This window comes from Dendrobium catenatum, unplaced genomic scaffold (genome assembly GCF_001605985.2).
Source record: "Dendrobium catenatum unplaced genomic scaffold, ASM160598v2 fragScaff_scaffold_266, whole genome shotgun sequence".
Lineage (NCBI taxonomy): Eukaryota > Viridiplantae > Streptophyta > Magnoliopsida > Asparagales > Orchidaceae > Dendrobium > Dendrobium catenatum.
In genome coordinates, this window is record NW_021318728.1 from 577460 (window position 1) to 602843 (window position 25384).

The following is a 25384-nucleotide window of genomic DNA, read 5'->3' on the forward strand; positions in this document are numbered from 1 at the left end:
CACTAATTAGCCAGCCGTAAACTTAATATTTGCATTATACCCCCTATCATTGTTTTACATTTTTGGTTGAGTTTTTGACTTTTTGGTTTTATTTGGAAAATTTCTTATTATTATTTAAAAATATTTTTCTACACGATTCTTTTAATTTTTTAAAATAAAATTTTAATTTAAAAAATAGTAAGAAAGCAGTCCCATTAGGGTACATTTGGAATAACTTTTAACCACTATTTTTTGCAACTTTTTTAAAATTTTATATTAAAAAGTTGCTTTAAAAAGCATTTAAAAAATTTTCCCAAATAAAGTCTAAGATTTCGTTTGTAACAACCTTCTTACTATTTTTTAAAGTAATTTTTTTAATATAAAAATTTTTAGTTCAATAAATTTTTGTATTTAAAAATTGCTTTAGAAAACAATAAGAAAGTTGTTCCCAACGAAGTTTTAGGGACAGGTTTTTTAATGCTTCTTAAAGCAGCATTCTAGTAAAAAATTTAATTTTTGTATTAAAAAACTGTTTTAAGAAGCAGAAAGAAAGCCATCCCAAACGAAGCCTTAGAGTCTGATTAGGATGGTTGTAATGTTTTATAAAGTTGGTTATACAGTTGGAATGGGGAAAATAACTTAGGCTTGGTTTGTTTCTCCGTAATTTCTCCGTCTGCGGTTTGAATCGGTGAAAAAAAGATTATTTTGCTATTTGATAAAACCACTTCTTCAAAATAACTTCCGGTGAACCTCCGTATTTTTGCCGATTTGAGAAGAATTTTTTTCTCCATTTGTTGTTATGAAAGCTCAGTTAAAAACGAAAATACGAAAAAATAGAGCCGAAAAATCAAGCAAGGCCTGAGTGTTTAAATATAGACTTATATATTGTATATGAGCTTGATGTTTTAATTAATCTCTTAATTGAAACTTTAATATCTTAATTAATAAATAAAGATGGGTACATATTCCCAACGGATTTAGGAAAGTGTAGCATCATTTAATTAATTAGTTGGTAAAATTCTTTATCAGCTTTCTTGAGTGCAGCTGGTGCACGATCGTAGGATTCAATATCGGCCGTCCATTCAACCACTCCCTATTCGCCCCTGATCTCACGCCTATTTACGGGTCATGCCACTCCAGAAAATCTATAAATAGAGCCCTCATTTCTCATGAGAGAAGGTCCAAGCAATAAGATAGGAGGAAGAGAAGGAAGAAGCTCCTCCTTGACCACGCCGGACCACCGCAGGAGCCTCGCCGGACCACCGTCGGAACCTCGCCGGACCACCGCTAGAGTTTCGCCGCACCACCATCTCAAGGCCCGACGTTCAGGCCCGACGTTCTGCTGAATGCCCGACATTCTGCTCAAGGCCCGACATTCTGCTCAAGTCCCGACGTTCTGCTGAAGGCCCAACGTTCTGCTCAAGGCCCGACGTTCAGGCCTGACGTCTTCATCTGAGGCCCTCACCTTCGCCAGAGGCCCTAACCTTCGCCAAAGACCCTCTCCTATGCCGGACTACCACCTGACGTCGTTGCTTTATCGGAACACCACATGAGGCCTGGACTTCTGCTGGGCCACTACCTGACGTCCAGAGTTCTACCAAAGTACCGCCCTACTACAACTGTCTTTCTAACCCCGATCTCCTGCCGACTACGGTCCTTCTGACCTCTGTCGCCTACTATGGTCCATCCAACCCATATCAACAGACAACGGTCTTTCTGACCCCAGTCTCCTACCGACTACGGTCCTTCAGGCCATCTTCGCCTATTATGGTCCTTCCGACCTCCATCAACGGACAACGGTCTTTTTGACCCCAGTCTCCTGTCGACTACGGTCCATCCGACTAGACAAACATGTATATGTAACTCCTACCATGTAATATAATCTATATGATGTACATTTGCTACATCAATCCAAGGCCTTCTCCCAATGAAGGGCCTCATTTGTAATCGACTACAAATACTAGTGGATTCATTCAAACTGAGCCAGGCCCCGTGATTTTTCCCCCTTTTTCAGGGGTTTTCCACGTAAAAACTCTGGTGTCTCTTATGAATGTTACACCTTCTCTTATCTGTTTGTGTGCTGGATCTTCGTACAATGCTAAGACGTTAAACCATATATTTCTCTACCGCCGCGAATATTCCAGGACGCAACAGTTATAAATGTATTCTCACACTAATCAAAATTAAATACGAAAATCTATTGAATTTAACATATCTTACATTTATCAATTACATGTTATTTTTAAACTTAATTAAATATTAATTTATATATAATGGAAACATAATACAATTTTAATTAATTATCCATGTTTTAAATTGAAACTATAAATATTAACAATATATATATAAAATTTATAATAAACGGTAAAGATCCATATTTTGTGTATTTCTCACTGAAAATTATTGTTATTATTTATGTATTTGTTTTAATATGAAAATCCCTTCTTTGATCATTGTTGAGCAGTAAATTCTAGAAAAATGACCATAATTTTGGAAAAAGATCACCAGCGCTACGACGCCGCATCATCAAGCACTTTTAGTGCTCTAAGGGCATCTCCAACCGACTTCCAAACGCTTGAATGGAGCTCCCGGCCAGCTCCAGCCGAACTGCAAAATTTCCGCTATATGGCTGCGGGTGAACAGTGGGACGCTAATATTGGCGTTGCACTGTTCATCTCCGCCATTTTTACCGCTCTACCGAACTTGTCGCGGGAAAAAAAGAGGCGACGGTTAACTGCAAAAGTGTGAAAAATGCGTTCCATTGGAGATGAAATCACGGCATTTTGTAGTTTCCGGCATTTTGGAGTGAAAAATGAGATTTTCGGTTGGAGATGATCTAAGAAGAACTTTGTGTTTCCCTTATCTCTATATTTTTATAATTTAATTTAGCGCTCCAGCGCCAGCGCTGACTAGTGGAGCGATGTGGTAGGCCCTAATTTTTAACCAACATAACAGGGAGCACAACATCGATGTGGAGTAAATGGAGTATCGCAATGCTAGGCTGGTAGCAGCAAAGCTGCTACTCTAAATTGCCTCAATGCCGTAGCACATCAGTTGAGTTGGTTACCAAGTGAATCGACACATTGATTTAGACCTAGCGCCGCAGTGGAGACATCCAATAGTGCCACAATGCTAGTTCACTTAAGCAGTGCTACATTACAACCATTTGCAACGTTGTGGCGCTTATGTCATTTATGGTGTTTAATATAAATAGTTTTTTGGCCAGATTTATGAGGGTATATCATTATTTTCTTATGCAAACTAGTTTAGAGTGTTAGTAGAGAGTGAAGGAGAGAGAGTACAGAAGTGAAGTCAATTTATTGTGCAAACAATATTTGTAATCAATTGTAAAAGCATTTTTATGTGACATCTACACTTAAACACCTTTTGTATCTTATATTTATTATTTAATGAAAATTATTTTGTGTGCTTATCAATTTATGACTGACTAATTCTTTAGTTTTGTATTTGTGAGGTGTGAGAAATCATCTTTAGCTTAAGTAGACTCTATTTCCTACAATTATTTAAGTGTGGTTTTTAATTCTCTCACTCTTCATTTAGTTTTTGCATAGGATGTGTACTAACTTAAAATCAACTGTGATTTATTACCATCATGCATAGACATATGATGGCCAGGGTTTTGAAATCTAAGAGATAGAATCATTTTAGTTGAGTGAAAGCTTAATTTAAATCTCTTGCATGCTCGAGAGAGACTTACGAGTGAATTCGCTCTAATTCATATCATATTTTAGAAGAATCTAACTTTTGCAAACATGAATTTTTTTCTCCATCATATGTTCAGAACATTATACAGAGAACTTTTCATTTCAGCACTTACCTTAAGAACTTTAAAAAAACTCTTTTTAGTTCAATTGGTAGGACAAAATGTGTGGCTCACATAGACAATACTATGGTAGTCATAGGATAGTTCAAGTCCTCGTATGATCGATACTCAGCTAATCTCTTTATTACTTAAACGACACATGCACTTGCATAAAATTTAGTTTTTGCTTAATTCAAAACCAAACCTTAGCATATTTTATTGCAAGCAAAGTATAAGCTGGTGTCAATATTCTTGGGAAGTTTTGGATCTTTTGCAACTCTCAACATTTTTGTGATCTCTCTTACTTACTTATAGTAAATCTAAGTCTCTTACTCTCCATACTCACTTAGACCCCACTTGGCTCCCTGCCTCTCGCATAGAGATTACTTGTTTTAAAGGTCATGTATCATCCACAAAATTTTTTGAACCCATTATCCTCGAAGATGTGAACATAAATGGATGCTAGTGACAAGAAGACATTCACATCTCAAATAACAACACAACCTTGAGAAGCAGTAAATATGGAGAACCAAACCTACACCATTCACCATGATCTGAAATACTCACAAAACTGATTCAAGATGTGCTTGAAGGATTGCAAAGAAATATTTTGAGAGAAAGTATAATGGAAGAATCCTTGACTCGATCGTTCGGCATGAAAGGCCTGAGACCATGCCATTATGTTGATGTTGATGATGTCATTCCTAAGATCTACATTGGAAGAAATGTATAATTTATCTTTTAAATCATCTACCAAAGCTTCTATAACTCATCAATATAAATCAATATATCCAGTAAAAGCAATTAAATATCATTCACATTGTAATATTTCACTATATTTGATCTTTAAAATTAAATTTATAATAGCTAGAAAATCACTAACAATTAATACTCTATCTCAAGCTCCTCACAATAAGTGAATACAAGAAAAATACAAAATAAAAATGCATTAGTATATGATTCATCAATCCATGTTATCAATGTATGCACGTATCGATATATGATTCATCTGTCAGTATTGTCAATGTATGTATGTATGTATGTATCAATATATGATTCATCTATCCATGCTATCGATGTAGGTGGTGTTTTTATTATTTCATGTGTATTTAATTATATCAGTATATCATCATCATTATCATTATCATTGCATCATATTTATTATTATTATAATAATTATTATTATTATTATTATTATAGGTGGCATTTAATAAATCATTAAGAGTCTTCACTCTTAGCCTGTCGGTGTAATCAATCGTCAATTACAAGCTATATTTGAGATAACACTACAAACCATTTTAAAGGAAAGCCCATCAGTCCACTCTCCTACACAAGATATTATATTTTAACAGCCAACCAATATCAATTATAGTGTTTACAGATAACATTCCTTGTTTATATGCAAATATCACATTTATATTATATCAATTGTATCAATATCTCTTTCATACATAAAATGTCATATGAAATTCTTAAATCTATAGAATGCAGGAAGAACTGCATTTTTATAACTTCAGAAAATCATAACTTTCATTTTAACCAATGAAATTCAATAATATTACAATGAAAACATTCATAAAATTTATATCTATCGCATATGAAAAGTTACACTATAAAGGTGTAATAAACTAGGATAAAATGTATTTTTATCGATTTATGAGATATTTGATTATTGAAACTCAAAATCATTGAAATTTGGAGTGGGGTTTGGGTTACTTACAACGATCAGAACATTTTTCCAAATTGAAATAACAAACAAAAAAATGACCAAAACCTAACTTTCTCTCTCTTCCTCTCCCTTTCCCTCTTTTCTTCCACAACAAGCCAAGTGCAAATGGGTGATTTAGTGCTTAGGATTTTAGAATTAAATATAAATAAAAATATTGTTAGTGGTCTAGCACCACAGTACTCTGATTTAGCGCCACAATGCTACAAGTTGAATCCATAATTGTTATAAAACATAGACTCTAATGTCGTTGCGTTGATTTTTGGCGATGTTATGCTCTCAAGCCCGGTATCACAGTGCTACCAAGCAAAACACCAAAGAGCTCCATTTCAAATAGAAAATTCGATTATATGATTTTTTAGGTAATCTATTCCTCTTCATTCATTTTTTATACTCGAACCCCAGCTGCCCCCTTGAACCCCCGACATACAAGCCTTATTAATTCCCCTCCTTTAAATTAGGGCTAGTTTTGCCCCTGCATATAGTGTTCAACTATGGCAAGACTTACCCAATATCTGATTGGAGAACTACTGAAATAATACATCTAAATTATATACTCCACAAAGTCACTATTAAAAGCAATATAAATAGAAGATTACTAAATCTCAAAATATAATCATATATATATTTATACACACACAATAACACTTGACGACAAAAAAAAAGAAAAAAAGAAGTCAGGCCTATCAAAAATAAAACTAACCAAATATACCTACAACATTCATCAGAGCCTGCCATCAAAACTACTAAGCTCGCTCACTATCCTTTTCTTGGCTTAAAAATGAAAGTAAAAGTAGGAGTGAGCTAACACGACTCAGTAGGCTATCGTAGCCTAAAATAAAAATTAATAACTGAAATCAAAGAACTAAAAATATTGTGTTATAATAATAAAAAAAAAAGTACCGTACAAAAAGCTAAAATTGAAACATATACTGCTATTGAGTGCATTTAATGAACCAATGAACTACTCTGAAATTGAAATATAAACAAATATCCTATATCAATCTTCAGAATAGTCCTTAGGCTCCAGCATCATTACACATCTCATATTAGAATACCATCTCGGTAGCCCATCTGCTTCGACATAACAAAATCCCAACTAGGCCACCCACTCGCATCGGTATAACAAAATCTCACTTCGGTCGCCCACTAGCGCCAGCATAATAAATTCCCACCTCGATCGTCCACTGAGATAGGCATAATAAAATCCCTTCTCGGTTGCCTATTGGCATCAACATAACAAAATCCCATCCCGATAATTCATTGGCATTAACATAACAAAATCCTACCTCGGTCACCCGACACCAACATAATATGTCACAACCAAGCCCAATACGATCTGATATCACACGGATCTTACTGTTTGATTGTGGCAAGATTAACCCCAAGATCTGGTTGGGGAAGTACTGAAATATAACTTCTAACTTATATGCTACATAGAGTCTTTATTGAATGCAATATAAAGCGGAATACTACTGAATCTCAACATGATTTTTTTATATATCATCCAAAATATATATAATCTGAAATAGATCTAGAATAGTGCTTGACAATAGAGAGAATAATAAAATGAAAGCCAATCCTTTTAAAATAAAAACTAACAAAAACATATATACAACACAAATCAGATTATGTTATCAAAACTACTCAGCTTACTCCTTCCCCTTCCTTGGGCCTAAAAATAGAAGCAAAAATATGGATAAGCTAACACGACTCAGTAAACAATCGTAGTCTAAAACAGAAATCAATAACTTAAAAAAAAAATTAAAATCATGTACTGTAGAAATAAAATGGAAGAACTTGAAAGAAAACTAAATTGAATGATATGCTAAAATTGGATCTAATTAAATAAATACTAAAATTTATTGAATTATAAACAAACACTTCATATTGATTATCAGAATAACTTTAAGCCCAAAATTTCATAAATCTTCATTTTCACAATCCCACATCAGCACCCACTAGCACCGACATCACAATATTTCAGTGATATAATCCTGCATCATTCGTCCACTGGCATCGGTATCACAACACTTTGGTAACAGAATCTCACTCAGTCCCCCACTGGTGCTAGCACCAGAATACTTCAGTAACAGAATCCTACCTCGACCATCCATAGGCGTGGACATCACATCACATTTCTTTTAACTACAATTGCCTAATCAGTGCCACTCAGTACTGATCTCCCATCACTAATGCTCGCATACTTCATTGTCGGCCATTGTCATTAACATTAATACATGACATTGCTTATATTATTGTTGCACATTATAAACAAACTCTGACTCACAATGTCAAAATTTTTATTCATACCAAACTTCAGAAAAAAATGATCAAATGAGTCACAAATAATCTCTTGAAGACAACTCTAATGCTTTAAGGCGCTTACAAATCATTCATCTATAATTAGTCTCTACTAATCATATCAATGCTTTTGCTAATTACAATGAAGGATATTGTCTATAATAATTGACATACAATACTGAGAATATTTCAACTGTGCGAGACCTCATAATTTTTTACTTCATGAGTTTTTCATGTAAAATTTTTAATGTATCTTGTAAATTTTCTTTTATCTATGTGTGTGCTGGAGTACAAAATGAACACATTAAACACATGTTTCTTGAATACTTTGACACACAATAATACTCAAATTGTTAATAAAAATTGATGAATATACAAGTAAAAGAGATGCGAAAAAAATGCTAATATAAAGGATATAAAAAACACATGAGAATTTATAGTGATTCAATCACATCTAAAGCTTATGTCCACTCTCTTAATTATAGAACTTTATATCTCTTGGAAACTAATTAGAGAGATAATATTGAGAGAATGTTTCAAGCTTAGAGAAGTCACTTTTGCTTGAATTTACAAAAAAAAAAAAGAACCGTGCTATGAAAATAGTAAAAACCCTCAGGACAGGCCCTAAAGATCCGGTCCAGATTAACCGAGTCAACTGGGCCGGACCGACACCAGTACACTGCCTCGAGCTACCCTCCTCTGTCCGTAGAAGTACTCGCATTTTACTGAGCTTGTCCTGGTGCCTGTAATGGCGCTCAACTTCGCGTTCCTGGTTGCTCCTACTCCCTTTCGCTTTGATTCAGCTTGTTCATCTTCTTTCCCGAAATGCTCGAGGACGCTAATCATTACCCTTTTCTTCCTCTTTGCTATCGTTTTTCTCATGGCCTTCTCGCCCCCTTGCTATGTCTCTATAAGCCGAGGCTGGCGACAGAGAACCACAATCGACCGCGTTTCGTCCAATTTCGACTCTATATTCACTTTTCCGAGCTCTTTCAAACGGATCCATGGCTCTTTCTGCAATCTCTTTCATAACATTTTCGAAAATCCTGTCCTCTACACTTCTCCCCTTCCGGCGGCCTCTTCCCAGCCTCTTTGCTGCTGGCGATCTCCGGGAGGGCGTTTCCTTGGAAAAAACCATCTCTCTTCACTCGCATGGAAAGCATCAGAATGACAGATTAGGCGGCTTACATCTAGCCATTGTCCAAAAACGCTTGGAAGAGAGAACCCTCGATTCAAGATCTAATCAGGAAGAAGATGGGAGTTCAAGTGGTCATATTGCGAAGGCATCCGAGTTCAGAATGGCTCTTTGTGAGCTCTTGGAACAGAGCAAGATTATACCTCTTGGTGTTTGTGGTGATATTGGAGTGACAATAACTGGAATTGAGAATGACTCGAGGAAAGTAAGGCCCGGTGATCTCTTTGTTTGTTGTATTGGCTATAAAACTGATGGTCATTATTTTATTAACGATGCTATCGAGAGAGGTGCTGTGGCAGTACTGGCTTGTAGGAAGATCGATTTGGATGGGATTTTGGATTGTGGAGCTCTTGTGATAGTCGAGGACGTAAACTCTTTGCTTCCTAGCCTTGCGGCAAATTTCTATGGAAATCCATCCAAAAGAATGTCTGTAATTGGGGTTACAGGAACAAATGGAAAAACTACCACAACACATTTGGTGAGAGCTATTTATGAGGCAATGGGAGTGAAGACTGGCATGTTGGGTACTGTGGGTTATCATGGTTATGGGGAGAGCCAATTGGATGTGCCAAACACAACTCCTGATGCTCTGACTGTTCAAAAGCTTATGGCAAGAATGGAAGTGAAGGAAACTCAAGCAGTAGTAATGGAAGCTTCATCTCAGGGGTTAGCCCTTGGGAGATGTGATGCAATTGATTTTGACGTTGCAGTCTTTACAAATTTAACGAGGGATCATTATGATTTTCATGGGTCAGAAGAGGATTACAAGAACAGCAAAGCCAAGTTGTTTGCTAGGATGGTTGATCCAAATCATCATTGCAAAATTGTGAATATTGATGATCCAAATGCTAAATTTTTTGTTTCACAAGGTAAAAAAGGTGTTCCTGTGGTGACATATGCAATGGAAAATAAGAAGGCTGATGTGTGCCCCTTAACATTTGAGCTTTCGTTAAGTAAAACGGACATTTTAATCATAACACCAAAGGGGGTCTTGGAAATTTCAACAAGGTTGATTGGGCGGCACAATATATACAACATTCTTGCTGCTGTGGCTGTTGGAGTAGGGGTGGATGCGAAGTTAGAGGACATTAAGAAAGGAATTGAAGGAGTTGATGGCATTTCTGGTAGGTTTGAGCTAATACATGAGAATCAACCTTTTGGAGTGATCGTAGACTATGCTCATTCTCCTGACGCTTTGTCAAGAATCTTGGATACTGTAAGAGAACTAGGTGCTAGGAGAATTATAACTGGTATGCTGTTTCTTGCCTTTTCCTCTTTCATTTTGATGGTTGACGTTTTTTTTAATATTTTCTCAAGTTCCATATATCAGATCACTAGTTCATTTAATGTCAATACTATTTGATAAAAATGTAAGATCAATAAAATTGCTGATACCTATTAACTTGAGCGTCTACAATAGTAGTCATTTTCTTAGCTGCCAAAATTTATGAGAAAGGCTAGTTCACCACTTAATGGTAAAGGAAGTAGACAAGGAAAATCAAAAGAAGTAAATTTAAAAGGTTTGCCAACCACAGGTGCCATATTTCAAATAGCCACATATTTAAAACCCAAGGAATTCCATTTCAGTGAACATCTCTTCAAATAATCTTTCTTGTAATGAAACCTATTTTGTGTTATAGATTCACCTGCAGTTTAAAGCTATATATTTTCTTACATTCACTTACTGTCACATAATGGGATAAAAGGCTTGATGTTGTTTTTGGCGTATTCAGTTACTGCCACAAAATTCTGCTGCCAGAGCAATGTTCCTTGACATTAACATGAATTAGTTTTGTAAAGCACGCCTTATTAGTAGTCATGGAGATTGATGTCATTAATGTCAACAATCATAGTATTTTTTTTTTTTTTTAATTCGTGTTTGTATGGTAGAAAGAGCTACTAGAAAATAGAGAAAGAAAGTTGCAATATTCCATGCTTTGTTTGGCCAAAACATGGCCCTATTTATTGGGTTTTATAGTGGATAAAATATGTAGCAATAAACCAAGAAAAGAAACACCATGGCAGCTATGACAGTTAAAAAATTACTAACAATGGAAGATAGAATCTCTAGGGAGCAATATTTTATATGCCTGATAAATCTGCTCAAATTGCCGGACATAGCGGACTATCCAGGGGCGGAGAAGCAACCATGTCAGTGATCGAAGGGAGTCTCCACTACTGCAACTGCATACTTGCCAACTTTGGCAATTTGTTGTGTGCAAAAATCTCAAGATTTAAGCCCCATGGTGACCCACTAATACCCTGCCTTCAATTGCAACAAGTTCATGGAAGGAGGGGAATTATTTATTTTTTATTTAGGAGAACTGTTGTTTATTTGATACTCCACCTCAAGCTTGTTTGTAGACTTATAATACCTGATTTTTGCAGTCTTTGGATGTGCTGGTGAAAGCGATAGAGGAAAGAGATCAATGATGGCAAAAATTGCTACAGATAGAAGTGAAGTGGTTGTTTTGACATCTGACAATCCAAAGACTGAAAATCCAGGCAAGTCATTGTCTCCAAAACTTACTTCTTCCTATTATTTTTCAAGTTACTCCATTAACTTGTTTGCTTAATTACAAGATGAAAATTCAAGATTCCAGGTTAATACTGACCTTGCAATATATCCTTTTTACATTTTGAAGCCAACATCTATGATGACATGCTTTCTGTCTTTGGATGGACTGTGCAAGACTATGTACGTCACAGTAGGAATGAATGTTGTTTGTGTCTTCCAAATGGTCATAAGCTTTTTGTGCATGACTTGAGAAGAGTAGCTGTGCGTGCAGCAATAGCCATGGCAGAAGAAGGTGACGCTGTGGTAAATTCTTTTACTTCAATTGTTTTGAATTTTTATTTGGAACCTACTTTTGTTAACGGATTTGGCGGAATTCAGAATAAAGTACTTTAAAAGAGCTGGGAAAACATATTTATCACTTCAGGCAAAATTATCACTGAGCTCAACATCTGTAGTTATTGGAAACACAAATTGTTGTCTTATTTTATTTGAGTGGGCTTGCAGTAAGTTGTTTTGTTTAATTTAGTCTGTTGTATTTAGTTATATCAAGCATCATTGCAAAGCATTGATTGGGGAATTTTTCTATCCTCAATGGATTAAAAATTTTGTGATCGAAGACAATATGAAAAGTAATACATTATCTTGAAAGATAAAAATATTATTGAGAAAAATGATCAAAATGGCCATTGACTCTTTATGAAAGTCCAAAATAGTTCCCAGTTATATTAAAAGGCCAAAATTGTATTCAATTATATTAAAGAGGAACTAAAGTAGTCCTATCATAATATTATTTTGAATTTTTTTTAAAGACTTGAGTGATCAAAATAGTCCTTTAATATAGTTGAGGACTACTTTGATTCTTCATAAAGAGCCAAGGGATGATTTTGGTCATTTTTCTCAAATATTATTTCACTACATACTCAATAACAAAAAAGTTCATTTTATTTTTATATGTTAGGATTTTCTCTTGTATAATATATTTGATTGAATATGTTTCATTTTATTATGGGATACAATTATCTCATGAAGGCAATCTCCTATAGTTAATTATATCCCAAGGGTGTTCAACTCTTGAGAAAACTTTTGATTAAAATAGGAATTTACATTTTTTTTAATCAAAATATTGAATAACTTGATTTTAACTAATTTTATTTCAATGATTTGGTCTATGAAATTTTAAAAATAATGGGATCAACTTAGAATTAATTTTGAATAGAAGCCAAACGAGGAAAGATTGAAGTACTTGATTTTTAGAAACTCAAAGGTATTCAAAACTATTCTTTGTTAGGCTTTATAATTTTTATGATTGAGTTTATGCTCATGTCAATTAATCTCATTTATGAAATTAGGGCTCATATTCCAACAACATATGATTAAGGAAATGCCCAAAAATTTGAGGATGTATGACATAACTGAAAAGAATATGTTAGACCGGTCCACTGGACCGGTCCAGCCGGTCCAGGCAGACCGGTTCACGGGCAAAAATTGCAAATAGGCGGAGATTTCTTCCGCCTGGGCGGAAGCCGCACGTGACGCACGCCCTGCGGGACGGTTTCAGGAAGGAAAATTGAGGAAGTTTAGGAGGGGAATTGATTGCAGGGATCGTTTAGGGAATTCCTTTTGAATTGTATGCATTAAATAGATGTTTTTCCTAGGGTTTGAGTATCTTGAATTTGGCTGAAATTTGAGATATCGTAGATTTAGGATTTCTTTGGGCTCTAGCGGCGTCTAGAGATTTGGGAGAGATCGATCCTCCTCTTGAATTGAGGATCAATTGTATCTTGCTCTTTTATTCATCGTCTAAGTGGAATACAAGTCTTTTCTTGAGTTTTCTCTCGTATTTTCCCGGACAAGTGCTGTTTTCCTGCTGTAAACAGCAGAAATCTGCTGTTTTCCTGCTGTGGACAGCCATTTGGCTGCTGTTGGTTCGCCGATTTTGGATAGGTTGCTTGTGAATACAAGCACTTCCTATCAGAATATTGGCATCAAACCCTAGATTTAAAGATGAGAACCACTGTTAGATTATAACTTGAATTTAAATCCATTGAATGCATGAGACTTACAAACTAAAATCTCATCTAAAGTTAAGTTAGTTGAATCTCTGGACTTACAATCCTGCCTGGAAAGGACAATAAGCTAAACTCACCTAAGTGCTTTTAAAACTATGTAGGCTTAATCTCAATGCATAAACAATATATGTTAAATTGTTTTGATTTTATTTAAAAAAACTTACAACTTAGTTACTTAAATTAAGATGCCTGAACATGAGTGTATGTATATGCGGACTCATAATGCAATATTTTTTGTTATATATCCTTTAATATGAGAGCTTTTGTTTCTATATGCAGCACAAAAGATTATCTATATAATGTTCATCAACAAATACATGAGTTTGATGTTGATTAATAAGCACACTCTTATGGATAAGTAAACAATTAAATATTACATGAGGAGTCTTTGCATTTTATTTAATTTTGAAAAAGTCATTTAATTTCTAAATAAGTTATACAAGTTTATTTGAAAATATTATCTTATGATTGAAAAAGAAAATTCTAGTCTTTAGATGCCTAAGGGGTTGTGCATTTAATGTGTGCTGGCTTGTATGATTTTTTCACTATTATTTGATTTGTTATTTCGAAAAGAAAGAGACATAATTTTAGTCCTTGAGATATTTAACTTCAAGTTATTTGTGACTGAAAGTTTTTATTTTAATTTTAGAAGATGTTTTATATTTTAAAGGGTTATGAAGAATCTATGGAATGACCACTATTTACTTTGAGACAAACTTGTCATTTATGGTGTCAATGATATGGGCATTCCATCTTCTAGGGTGGAATGACACATCATTGCATCAAAAGCAATTTAAGTATTTTTTATGAATTTTAGTGATTCTCTTAATATTTGTTCAAGAGGAAGAGAAATTTACTTGATTTGGGTAATGTAAATTTGCTTGTGGGTTTCACGTAGGATCTGATGGAATTCAACTAATTAGGCCAAGCGAAATTCAGAATTGAGTCTCTTAAAACAGACTTGAATGTTTGAGTTTTAATTTTAAAATGAAGTATGTGATCATTTGTTTTGGCTAATTAATGAAAATCTAAAGTTTGTGTTTATACACTCACTTGATTGGGTCAAGTGAACCAAAGGAAAGAATCCTGATTTATGTCAAATACAAGAAATTAAGGCTTATAGGTCAAGAGCTAAAGGGTTATTTGCTTGATTGGATCACACAAATGAATGTGATGATATAAACCTATAGCTTTGGGGCTAAGTGATAGGAAAGACATGTTATTTTGTGTCACATAACAGAGCTAATTTATTGATTTGAGTTATGTTCAAATAAATACGGTAAAATGAACATTTTAGAGTTCTATTTGAGGGTTGAAACCAAAAAAAGTATTCAATAACTTTGGAGTTTTAAGGGTGAGTTTTATTTTAATTAGGTAAGACAAATGACAAATGTTAGGCTTAAAATCATATGCAGTAGATTGAACTCATTTATTTACAAATAAAAGAGAATTCTAGATATTGGCCATAGAGTAAGTTTAACACTAATTCATATTCTCTTAGAAGCTATTCAGGAGCCTATAAACCTAGGTTTGTCATTCACAAATATGTGACCTATAGACCTAGGTTTCCTAAGATTTTAAGGGTTTTAGCTCACCAGAGCCATTGTCCAATGGTTCACCGTAGGTAGTGTCTTCATCTAGTAGAGATGAAAACAGCTGAAGAGGAAGATATTGCTTACAAGCACTCAAAACTATTTTGAATGTTGTCACAACCAACTTGCCGAAGTTAATGTTTTAAGCTTGATAACAATTGCTGAGCTTGGAAAACTTTTTCGATGCAAACACTCTCTCCTCTTGAAAATGAAGCTTCCTCTCTTCACTTCTCTCCACTAAATATGAATATCTAGCTGAATGGAAAGGAAGAAAAAAAAGCTATTTGTCTCTCCTTTCTCTACCTCTATAAAACCCAACAAGATCTCCTTGCTTTTCACCCAGTAAAAAACAGCCAAAGGACCTTTTTACTTTCTCTCAGCCAAGAACCCATTAAATGCCTAACTTTAATTTTTTCTTCCAGCACGCGAGCATGCCAAGCTAACATAAAGGTGTAACCCCCAATTTTCATCGCACCCTCATGCGGTTAGTAGTCAAAAAATTTGATCAAGTTGCCCTACCCTTGAGAGCTCGCGACGATTGAGGAAAGTAGCAAGTCATGCGAGAAGTTGTGAGAAAAGATGATGGGACACCGCTTCTCCTTGCGTCTGTAATCATTAATCTTTAAACACCCGATTTAGAGAGGCAAGTGGAAGTTGTGACAAAAGAATTAGAGGCTTCATTGAGTAATGGTTGAATTGAATAAACCAATTAGGTTTAATAGGGTTCGCCTAGGTTCAATTTAGTCAATTCAAGGCTAAGTCAAATGAATCGAACTAGCTAATTTGATTCGATTTAGCCGAATTAATTAATCAACAAAAAATTGACTTAATTAGGTTCAATTTCAGGTAAACTAAATGAATTTAAGATAAAATTGAATAAATGAATTTGATTAAATTAAATCAATCAATTTAATTTTGTCGAAGCAAGTTGGGTTTATTCGACAAATGAGGTTAGGTTAGATCAATTTGTTCAATTTAATTAAAAACAATTGATTTGATTAAAATTTTGAATCAACAAGCATCGAACTTGAACTTTTGGCTTGAATTTGTTGTTCATAATGGTAAGTTTCATCCTTCGTACCATATCGTGAGATTGTATTAATTCAAATCTTCCACAATTTGTACTAACAAATTTGTTGACAAAATCTTGATATCTTAATGCTTTTATGATCTAATTTATTGTACTCGGTCTTCTTTGGTGAAGCCCTATTATGTGTTCTATTTGTCCTTGGTTTCTTTTACTTTTTATTTGCATCACTTAGAGTAAATATTTTTTATTGTAGATAGCTTTGTGTCAATCAAGTTTCTGTGTCAAGTTGTGTGTATGTTTTTTATTTAGATTGTTTTTACATCACTAAAAGAAAATTCATTAAAATTGAACTCCATCTTTTCACATTCCATCAAGGAACGCTACATGTTGACATTTCATATATTAAAAACTTGTTTATTTTCATCCTTCTGTTTTTTGGCTAATATGTCTAATTTTCATCTTATGCGGGCATGCTTGTTTCTTTTGTTTTTTTCTTATTTGATCATGAAAAAAACAACACAACTCTTTTATCTACACAATTGGATGGCTATGCATCTATACAGTAGCCTATAGTACTTATCTATGGCCTCTTTATCTTCTTTTAACTTTTATCCAACTTTCTGGTCCATGGGTTGTTGAATTTATCTGAAGAGCTATCTAGGAGCATGAGACTATTTGGGGATTTGATTCCTTGAAGAAACAAGCAACTAAGAACTGAATCTTGACCATAGGGCTTTGCTTATTGTCAAGAAGGTTTAGAAAGTGTTTGCATCTATTTATAATGTTAAGCCGTATTTCAGTGTGTTGATGTTCCATATGGCTGCCTTGGATCATTTGGAGAAAGTGATGGATATTATCCATGAGAAAAAAAAGGAAACTTTTTGTTTCTCATCCTCTTACCTATATTTTGGAAGTTCATTATTAGGTTGCTTTTCTTCAATTTTGATATTACCTCTTTACCTTTTTTTGTAAGGAATGTTCGCCCTACTTGATAGATCACCCTTTTTCTCTAATTTTGATATTTCTCCTTTTTTGTAAGGAATGTTCGCCCTACTTCATAGATAGCCCTTTTTCTCCCACTGTAATCAAACTATTCCCCAATATTCTCTTATAAATGTTCTCCTTACTATCAATGACAGGTTGTTGCAGGCAGAGGCCATGAAACCTTTCAACTAGAAGGAAACAAAAAGGTACACATTGATGATAGGGAAGAGTGCAGAGCAGCTTTGCGTGATCTTGACAAACTACGTCAAGTAGGTCTTGGAAAATGCATTCCAAGAATGGTAAATTAAACCTAATCTATTTATTGCTTTAGTATTGTTCTTGAATTTGATTTCAATACTTTGATTTGATGGATTGCCTTGCACTCTCTCATTTAGTTTTGCTTATCCATTACTTTTTTTTTTGCCTTCAAATTCTCTTGGATAATGTCAATCAACCTTAGATTCTGTAGTAATCATTTTTAAAGCTAGCCTGACAATAGGTTAGTTTATTATAGGTCTATTTGTTGAGACAAAGGCAGGCTAAAATTTGTTTTGGAGCTTTTTACTTGTTAGGTGAATTTGCTGTGACTAGAGACATTGAAAATTCTCGTGCCAAGGCTTTGAGCCCAACCGATTTAAAAGAAGCTAAATTTAAACTTTGTTAACTAGATTTTTGCAAAGCACCCTCCTAATTCAATTTGGCAACATTATGAAATTTAGCTCGTTTATTTTTTAATTAAGAATGAGCCCTTATATCTTTCATAAACTCCTCACATTGAAGGGAAATAGTAAAGCAATATTTTAGAGTAATAGAGGATAACAAATTATCATTGCGATCATCATCGTCATCATCATAAGCCTTATTTAAACTATTTGAACTCGGGTTATGAATCATCATTTTTTTTTCTTTGTTGGTACTGCAAGAGATGTTAATATTGGCTTCGAAAATTCGGCCTTGGCCTTCCCCGCTGCTGCTTTTCTTTCGAGGGAGTTTTAATGAAATTAAGTTCCAGGGTAAATTTTGGAAGGCAGATGAATTTGTAGATAAGACACTACCCAAAGATTTCGCTCTCATTTTGCAAGGACTTTATAATCTGAGTTCTGGTTTCCTATAGGCGCATGCCCCTAAAGTTAATTACCCCTCCCGATAATGAGAGAGAACTTTCGATTAAGGCTAGTCATCAATCAGATACGTAGAGATATGTGTTATTTGACATATAGTAGCAGCATGAGCATTTGGAATGTGACATTGAATATTTAAAATAGAAAATTCACCATTATATAATTAAAGCGGATGGAGGGGGAATGGATGATGGACCCGATCAAGATCCCATTGTTCCATCATCCTAGGCCATCGTGGTCCCTGATCTACTTAGTCAGAGGAGGTAGTCGACCCAACCTGACAAAAGGATCCTTGTCAGTAGCCATGGGTTGCGTCGTCCAAAGATACCTTGTAGACCTGGGGCGAATATTTGTCTAAGGGGATAAATTTGGATATGCATTAGCTAACATAGGGCTTTGTGCCCTATCGATCATATCTTATTGATTCAAAGATTTAATGTCACTAAGGAATGCATTGACTCTGGCCATAACCGTAATTTAGTGGTGTCATTTGGTGGCAAAACTATTCGGTTCAGAGGACTCCGAGTCATAACCGTTTATCTTGCGGTGCCATTTTGTGGCAAAACTGCTAGTTATGGGACACGTATAATGTTCTTATTGACAAAAGATTATATAAGAATGGATTATAGTGATATTTTCGACTTATGCATTAGCTCTAAGTGAGTTTAAGTAAACTTTAATTTGTCAACCCCGACAAACTCATGCAGAGGATGGATGGATTTTGTGCTTCAAGATATTGATGATTAATTTCAGTTTTATATATTTGAATTTGATATTTTTTTGGAGTTTTGGATTTTCTCGGGTATTTGAGTGGAATTTGAAATATTTAAAATTAACCCCTCCGGTTAAAATATGCATTCAACACAGACATCATCGGGGTGTTTGGGGTCATTTCCATTTGTGAATTAAACCTTATCGACTCTGCCAATTTGTCGTCATAGGATTGGGTTTGTTGCTGGCTTTGTGGTTTTTTTAAATGAATTTCTTTGTTCATAGGCCTTGAAGGCCTTATATGAACGTATAAAACAGATGTTCCGGTCGACACCCTGACCGCATATCTGTTTGATAGTTCGAGCCGTATCGACTCCTATTTATCTATATAGAATGATCGAGCTTAAATCGTGGTTCATTTGTTGACCCACTGATGCAGGATTAGGTATGATTTAAATGAATGCAATAAGAACTTGCACGTTTTGAATTAGAGCAATTAAGAATTACAAACGTTAACCACTAAACGATAATAGAAAACAAAAGAGATGTGGCTTTGCTTAGGCCAAATCACATGCTAAAAGCTAAGATCACTAAAGCAATTAGAATTTCAACCTATACAATTTAAGTGGATTTCCAATAGCATCCCTAGGTTAACAATGAGATTATAAAGCATAGAAAATCAAAACTCTAGCCATACATTTACTAAGCTTTGGAAGATAGCTTGGCACGACTCCTTGTGCTTGAATCACAACCTACAAGAGAAGTAGATTAGGAGAGAAATTGACTGGGAGGAAAAGTTCAGCCTCATCGTGGGATGGAGGTGATTTGCCACTGATTGTTGGCAAGCTGCTCTTTGATTGCTTCGGACAAGGTTAAGATGATACGATCCAAGTACTCCTCGACGGAATTGTCTCTTTCCGGGTTGACGTCGAAGAAAGTCGACCGGAGGATATCGACGAATCCTTGCTCGTTGTAAACGAAGTCGGAGTCAAGATCGGGATTGGTCGTACATCAATTCTGTAGGGTTGAAATGTTGGAGATGACGCCCTTTACTTCCCTTAAAGATTCCTCTTGACAGAAAGAAGTTTCTCTCAAGGATTCAAGTGGAGAAGAGGGAGAGAGGTTGCCCGCCAAAGATGGGAGCTTGGGGAAGAAATAGGTTCAGATTTTGGAGAGGAAGGATGGAGGAAAATTTAGGAATTTGTTTCCCTAATTAATTCTTAAGTTTGGAAAGAATTAAAAGGGCAAGGGGTGAGAGGGAGGGGAGGGAGGGGCGGGTAAGAGAGAGGGAGGGGTTTTGAAATCTTCCCAAAGAGAAAAGTCTACAATTTGGAAAGAAATCAAGTGGGGTTTGAAAGGAGAGGGGGGGGGGGGGGCTGTTTCAATAGGGAAGAGGGAATTAGGGAAAGGCAATTAAGGATTGCTTGTTTAGGACTCGGAGATTTTGGAAAGGTTTAATTAAATCTAATTGAATTTAAATTCAAATAGGATTTAATTTTAGAAACTTTCCAAAAATGAAATTTCATAATTTAGGAAACAATTCAAATTCAAATTAGATTTTATACCTTCAATAGAATGAATTTGTTCATGAAAAAGAGACATTTCACATTTGACCATGTTTGCTAGATTGTTTGTTTAAAATGTTCATGAATAAATATAAGATGAATCATAGATCACTTGTTCGTGAACGAGCTCATTTGGTAGCTCGAAAAAACTAGTTATATAAACATCTAGAAGTAGAGCTCGTTTATAGCTCATTAAGACTTGTTTGTTTAAAGCTCGATAAGCACTAAACGAACCAAACATTAACCAAATATGAATACTCATTAAATTAAATGAATCAAACATGAATGCAAACAATAAAGCTCGAACCAAACATGAACCAAACTTGAACAAGCTGATAATAAATGAACTCAGACATGAACACTCACGTACTTGGCTCACCTCGGTTTGTTTGCAGCCCTACTGATTCTGTTCGATTCTTTTTTTTTTTTTTAATTTTTGAAAACTCAAATTTAATCTAGATCGAACCAATCTATGTATCCCAAATTACAAATTGGAATCAAACCAGAACTTTAATTGAATACAACCAAATTGATTTTTTTTTTTTTTGGCTAAGTGGTTTTTTTTGCCCACCCTTTCTTTTTTTATGTTATGTATTTGCTTGGGTTGAACGAATGAAATTTGAAAATCATGTTCGAGTTACTTGGCTGTTTTCTATAACAATTGATGAAAACTTATGCTGCTTTAGTATACAATTTTGGTGCTATTCAAACATATATGAAATATTGCTCGATAAAATGTTTACTTAAAGAATTGTGCCCTATATTTTGATACATGTTGAAAAATGATCCTATACAGAAAATATGATGTTAATTTAATCATCTGAAGGAATCATGAAAAAGGGTATGTTGAAATCGACAATATTACTAGTAGGATACCCATGATACATAGACACAGACATGGTACGTACACGGGTTGGACGAAATATTATATTTTTTATATTTTAAATATAAAAATTGAATAAACATGATGGCTAATTGAGAAATAATATGTAATTTAACTATGATTTGTGCTTAAAATGCTTAATATTATGATGTCAAGAGTTGGGCATTAATGTCCTGTTAGGCATCAAAAGGGGAGATGATAATGCTCTTGATAGTCGGGCACCATTATTGTGTAATAGGTATCGGGCATTGATGTCAAGACAGTGTCTGTCGTCAATCTTGAAATGTTGTCGGTCGTCGATGCTAAGATGACATTGGAAAAATATGAGATGTCGAGATGACACGGGTGTCTGATTGCGGGTGTAGTAATTGCCAACGTCGAGCGTTAATGTGAACACAACGTCAGACTTTGATATTGAGATGATATCGAGTATTATTGTGAAAGCCTACCCACAACCTACTAAAGAGAAATTAAAATGAGAATATTCAAGGAATGGGGTATGAGTATGAGCGATTGATTTGGGGCTCGAGATGAATTAAGAAATTTAATTTTTATTTTTTTACTAAAAAATAATTGAGATACGAATATACGATAAATTGTATTTTTAAAATTTTTATAAACACGCATGTCGGAGATGTGCATCCGATTTATTTTTAATATTTTTTAATTGAACATGTCGTCGGTGTGTCCGACACGTGTCAGAAGAGTATAGGACGCGTGTCATATTTGATACGTGTCGAATACTTCATACCTCTTTAAGAAGAAGTGTCAGTGCATCATAGTTGGATACTTAACTTGATCGGGAATTTTAATATAAAGGCTTACAATGAAGCGTCTGATGTTCATCGGTTTAGGATATTGTCAATTCTTTTTACTTGTATTGCTAGGATGAGGGTGTAATTGTGCTATCATTGTATTATATTGCATTTAGTGCCTATTTATGTCTTAAACATAGGCGATGGTCTGTGGATGAATGCATAATAAGGCTCATTATTTTGGGAATTTAAAAAACTACCCAAAATCTTATATTTTAAATGTTCTGAAATCTGCGATCAAACTTCTTTGGGATACTTGTGTTTTGACCTTTTATTGTGATGTTAAACCTTATAAAAATAAATAGGTCAAGGCATAAAAGAGGGGTTATATTTGCAAATGAAATAGAAGAATTATTAAGGATTATAATATAAATTTAAAATTTGAAACGATGCAATTTCATACCTGGAAGTGCATGTAGATTTGCCCTGACTACTGATTGAGCATGGGTCTGCATGTCATAATTGACTATGATGGAGTTTGGGTTTAGATGTCAAGATGCCCTAACCGGCTAACCCTAGGAAAACAAACTATTTAATGCATAAAATCCGAAAGAAAATATCTAAACAGTCCGGACATTCAAATTTCCCTCCTAACTCCCCAAAAAATCCTTCCTAAACTGCTCCCTTGGACCCAGGCGTGTTTTCGACGCATACAAGAGACGCGGAACTTCCGCCTCTATTTCGCCTGGGCCGGTCCACACGGGACCTGTCTAACACCAAGCTCCTTTTGGTTTTGGACCATTCAGAATAAGAACTTGCACGAGACGGAGAAGTTAAAAAGCAATGTTTTCTTGAGGTCTCATATCTCAACGATCTGCCATTTTTTCATGCCACTGCTTTTTTACCCTCCTTTTTAATCTAATTTTCTACTATAGTTTCTACTTTATTTATCTACAATTTCCTCACTTCATACAAGAAATGATATATAAATTTGGAATAAAATCTTTCATCTATGTATGCATTTACTTACAAACCTTATATGATTACTTGTTCTTTCTAAACCAATGGCTTTTGGGTTTCTATCAGCTGTATGAAATCATTAAGGTTTCATTTGGGATGATTTTTTTATTGCTTCTTAAAGCAGCTTTCTAGTATAATTTTTTTAATAAATTACTAAAAATCTGCTTTTAGAAGCAATAAAAAAACCATCCCAAATGAAGTCTAAATAATTTCTACCTGATTCTATTTTCTGCTGATCATTCACATCCAAAACTCTTTTTACTATTTTTCAAATGTTGACAGGAATCCATGGTTTCATTCTCCAGTAATGCTGATGGCTTGGCACTTACCAAGTGAACAAAACACTTCACTCTCTTATGCAACATCCTCAGTGAGTCAGTGACTGCTTATGATAGTGGTAAGAGAAGACTTTCTTGAAGCCTATATATATATAATTTTAAAAACAAATTTGTTTTGCTAGAACTGAAGGGGAAATTAGCCTCTATTTCTCATAATGCACATTTTGGTCAAATATTGCTATGTTTTATTTTCTTGGAGAAATATTTTTTTCTGATGAAATTATCACTCTTCTATTCATGGACTAGTTATAAAAGTCTATCACAAACTTTGCTTCTTCCGACACATAGTAGGTCTCATCATTCCCTCATTGCCTTCTCCATTGAGCTCCAACTATTGATGGTTGCGTTTGCGAGAACAAACTCGGGGTCTTCACCATTCGAACAAGTTCAATTTCGATCTGTGGTTCAAACCAGGTTCAAATTCGAACATGTTGGAATCAATTTCAAATGATTTAAAGTCCAACGAGCGGTCACTGAATACAAGAGGTTATTATTCATTGAGAGTAACTTCATCCAAAATAAATCTTCAAACATATTCTTCAAGCAAATAAAGAATATAAATATTTGATTAATTACTAAAAGCAATGAAATTTGGCTTTGGCAATGTTACAGTGAAGTTTGTCAGAATGTTAGAAGTCATAGAGTTATCTATTGACATAAAGATGGTAACGGTCATCAGAATTATATTAATAAAATTATGAATTTGATAATGAAGATTGTGACATTAACTGTCAGCAATAGATCTAAATTCAGAAGGAAGGTCTAATCTTTGAATTCTCACCAAGAAAAGGAAAAGAAAAAGGACTATCAGCTTCTTTAATGTTATGTGCTGAGCAATCACATGCAAAAAAGTATCAAATTTTTAGGTTGCAAAACAGAAATGAGGTTAAACCCTAATATTCATATGCAAGGCTGAATGACTTTGCAGATTTCTATCTTATGTTAAGTTAGCAGTTTGTAAGAAAGAAAGCATAACACTTTCATCATGGTGAGACTAAGGTTTCGTTCGGGATGATTTTTGTGCTGCTTATTAAAGTAGTTTTTTACTAAAAAAAATTGTTTTAGGAAGCGACAAAAAAGTTGTTCCAAATAAAACTTAAGTAGGCCAAGGTGGAGAGTTAGTGACCAACAAGGCAAGATGGCGCTGAGAAAAGGGAGTTGTCAAATGAAGTAAAAAAGGTGAGATGGCTCCTGGTTGGTAGGATGACTTTATAAGAGAGGATGCCAACAATATATTCAAAATGGGGCTCAATAGAAGTTTTTGAGAATGGAAACTTCACAAGTATCAATATTAAGAATGGGTCTAGAAGGAATGTGCTCTTGGGATAAGGTACTTAGAAGGGATAAGTTCTTAGAAGTGTCGATAAATGCGATTTATTGATATTAGGAATTGGCAAGGCGCCAAGAGAGGATGAGTTCTTGTGTGAGTAATAGGATGAGATTGAGGGAAATTATTATGTCCGGATAAAAAATTGGAAATCCGGACGTATACCGAGCAATACCGAGTGCTCGGTATCGAGCTCTAGGTGACATGGCGCGTGGTTATTGGTCTTTGGACGGGTTCGGTGTTCGGATGTAATAATTACTCGACATTGAGAGGGAGGATGCTGCATGAGAAGGTGCCAATGAGAGTCCTAGGTTGGAAAAACTAGTTTGTGTATGCTGAACATCGTTCGGAGACCAACTAGAATGTGCCACGTCACCCTTTCGTTCGGTACCGTACTGTTCGGTATCGCTGATGTAGATGCACCTAATTCGTCTCCGAATGCAC

The 25384-nt window shown here is 34.9% G+C and overlaps 1 protein-coding gene across 2 annotated transcripts; it reads left to right on the plus strand.

Annotated features, from left to right (window-relative positions):
• The first annotated feature begins 8557 nt into the window (after positions 1-8557).
• On the plus strand, positions 8558-24157 carry LOC110103317 (UDP-N-acetylmuramoyl-L-alanyl-D-glutamate--2,6-diaminopimelate ligase MurE homolog, chloroplastic). Of its 2 annotated transcripts, none has more exons than XM_020831976.2 (5): positions 8558-10277; positions 11416-11532; positions 11673-11848; positions 17376-17519; positions 23581-24157. In XM_020831976.2, exons 1-5 carry the CDS (start codon positions 8837-8839, stop codon positions 23581-23583), a joined length of 1881 nt encoding a protein of 626 aa, XP_020687635.1. In that variant the 5' UTR covers positions 8558-8836; the 3' UTR covers positions 23584-24157. The 2 variants fall into 2 exon arrangements, with proteins under 2 accessions (XP_020687635.1, XP_020687634.1); XM_020831975.2 differs by having other exon boundaries at positions 23558-24152.
• The last annotated feature ends 1227 nt before the right edge of the window (positions 24158-25384 follow it).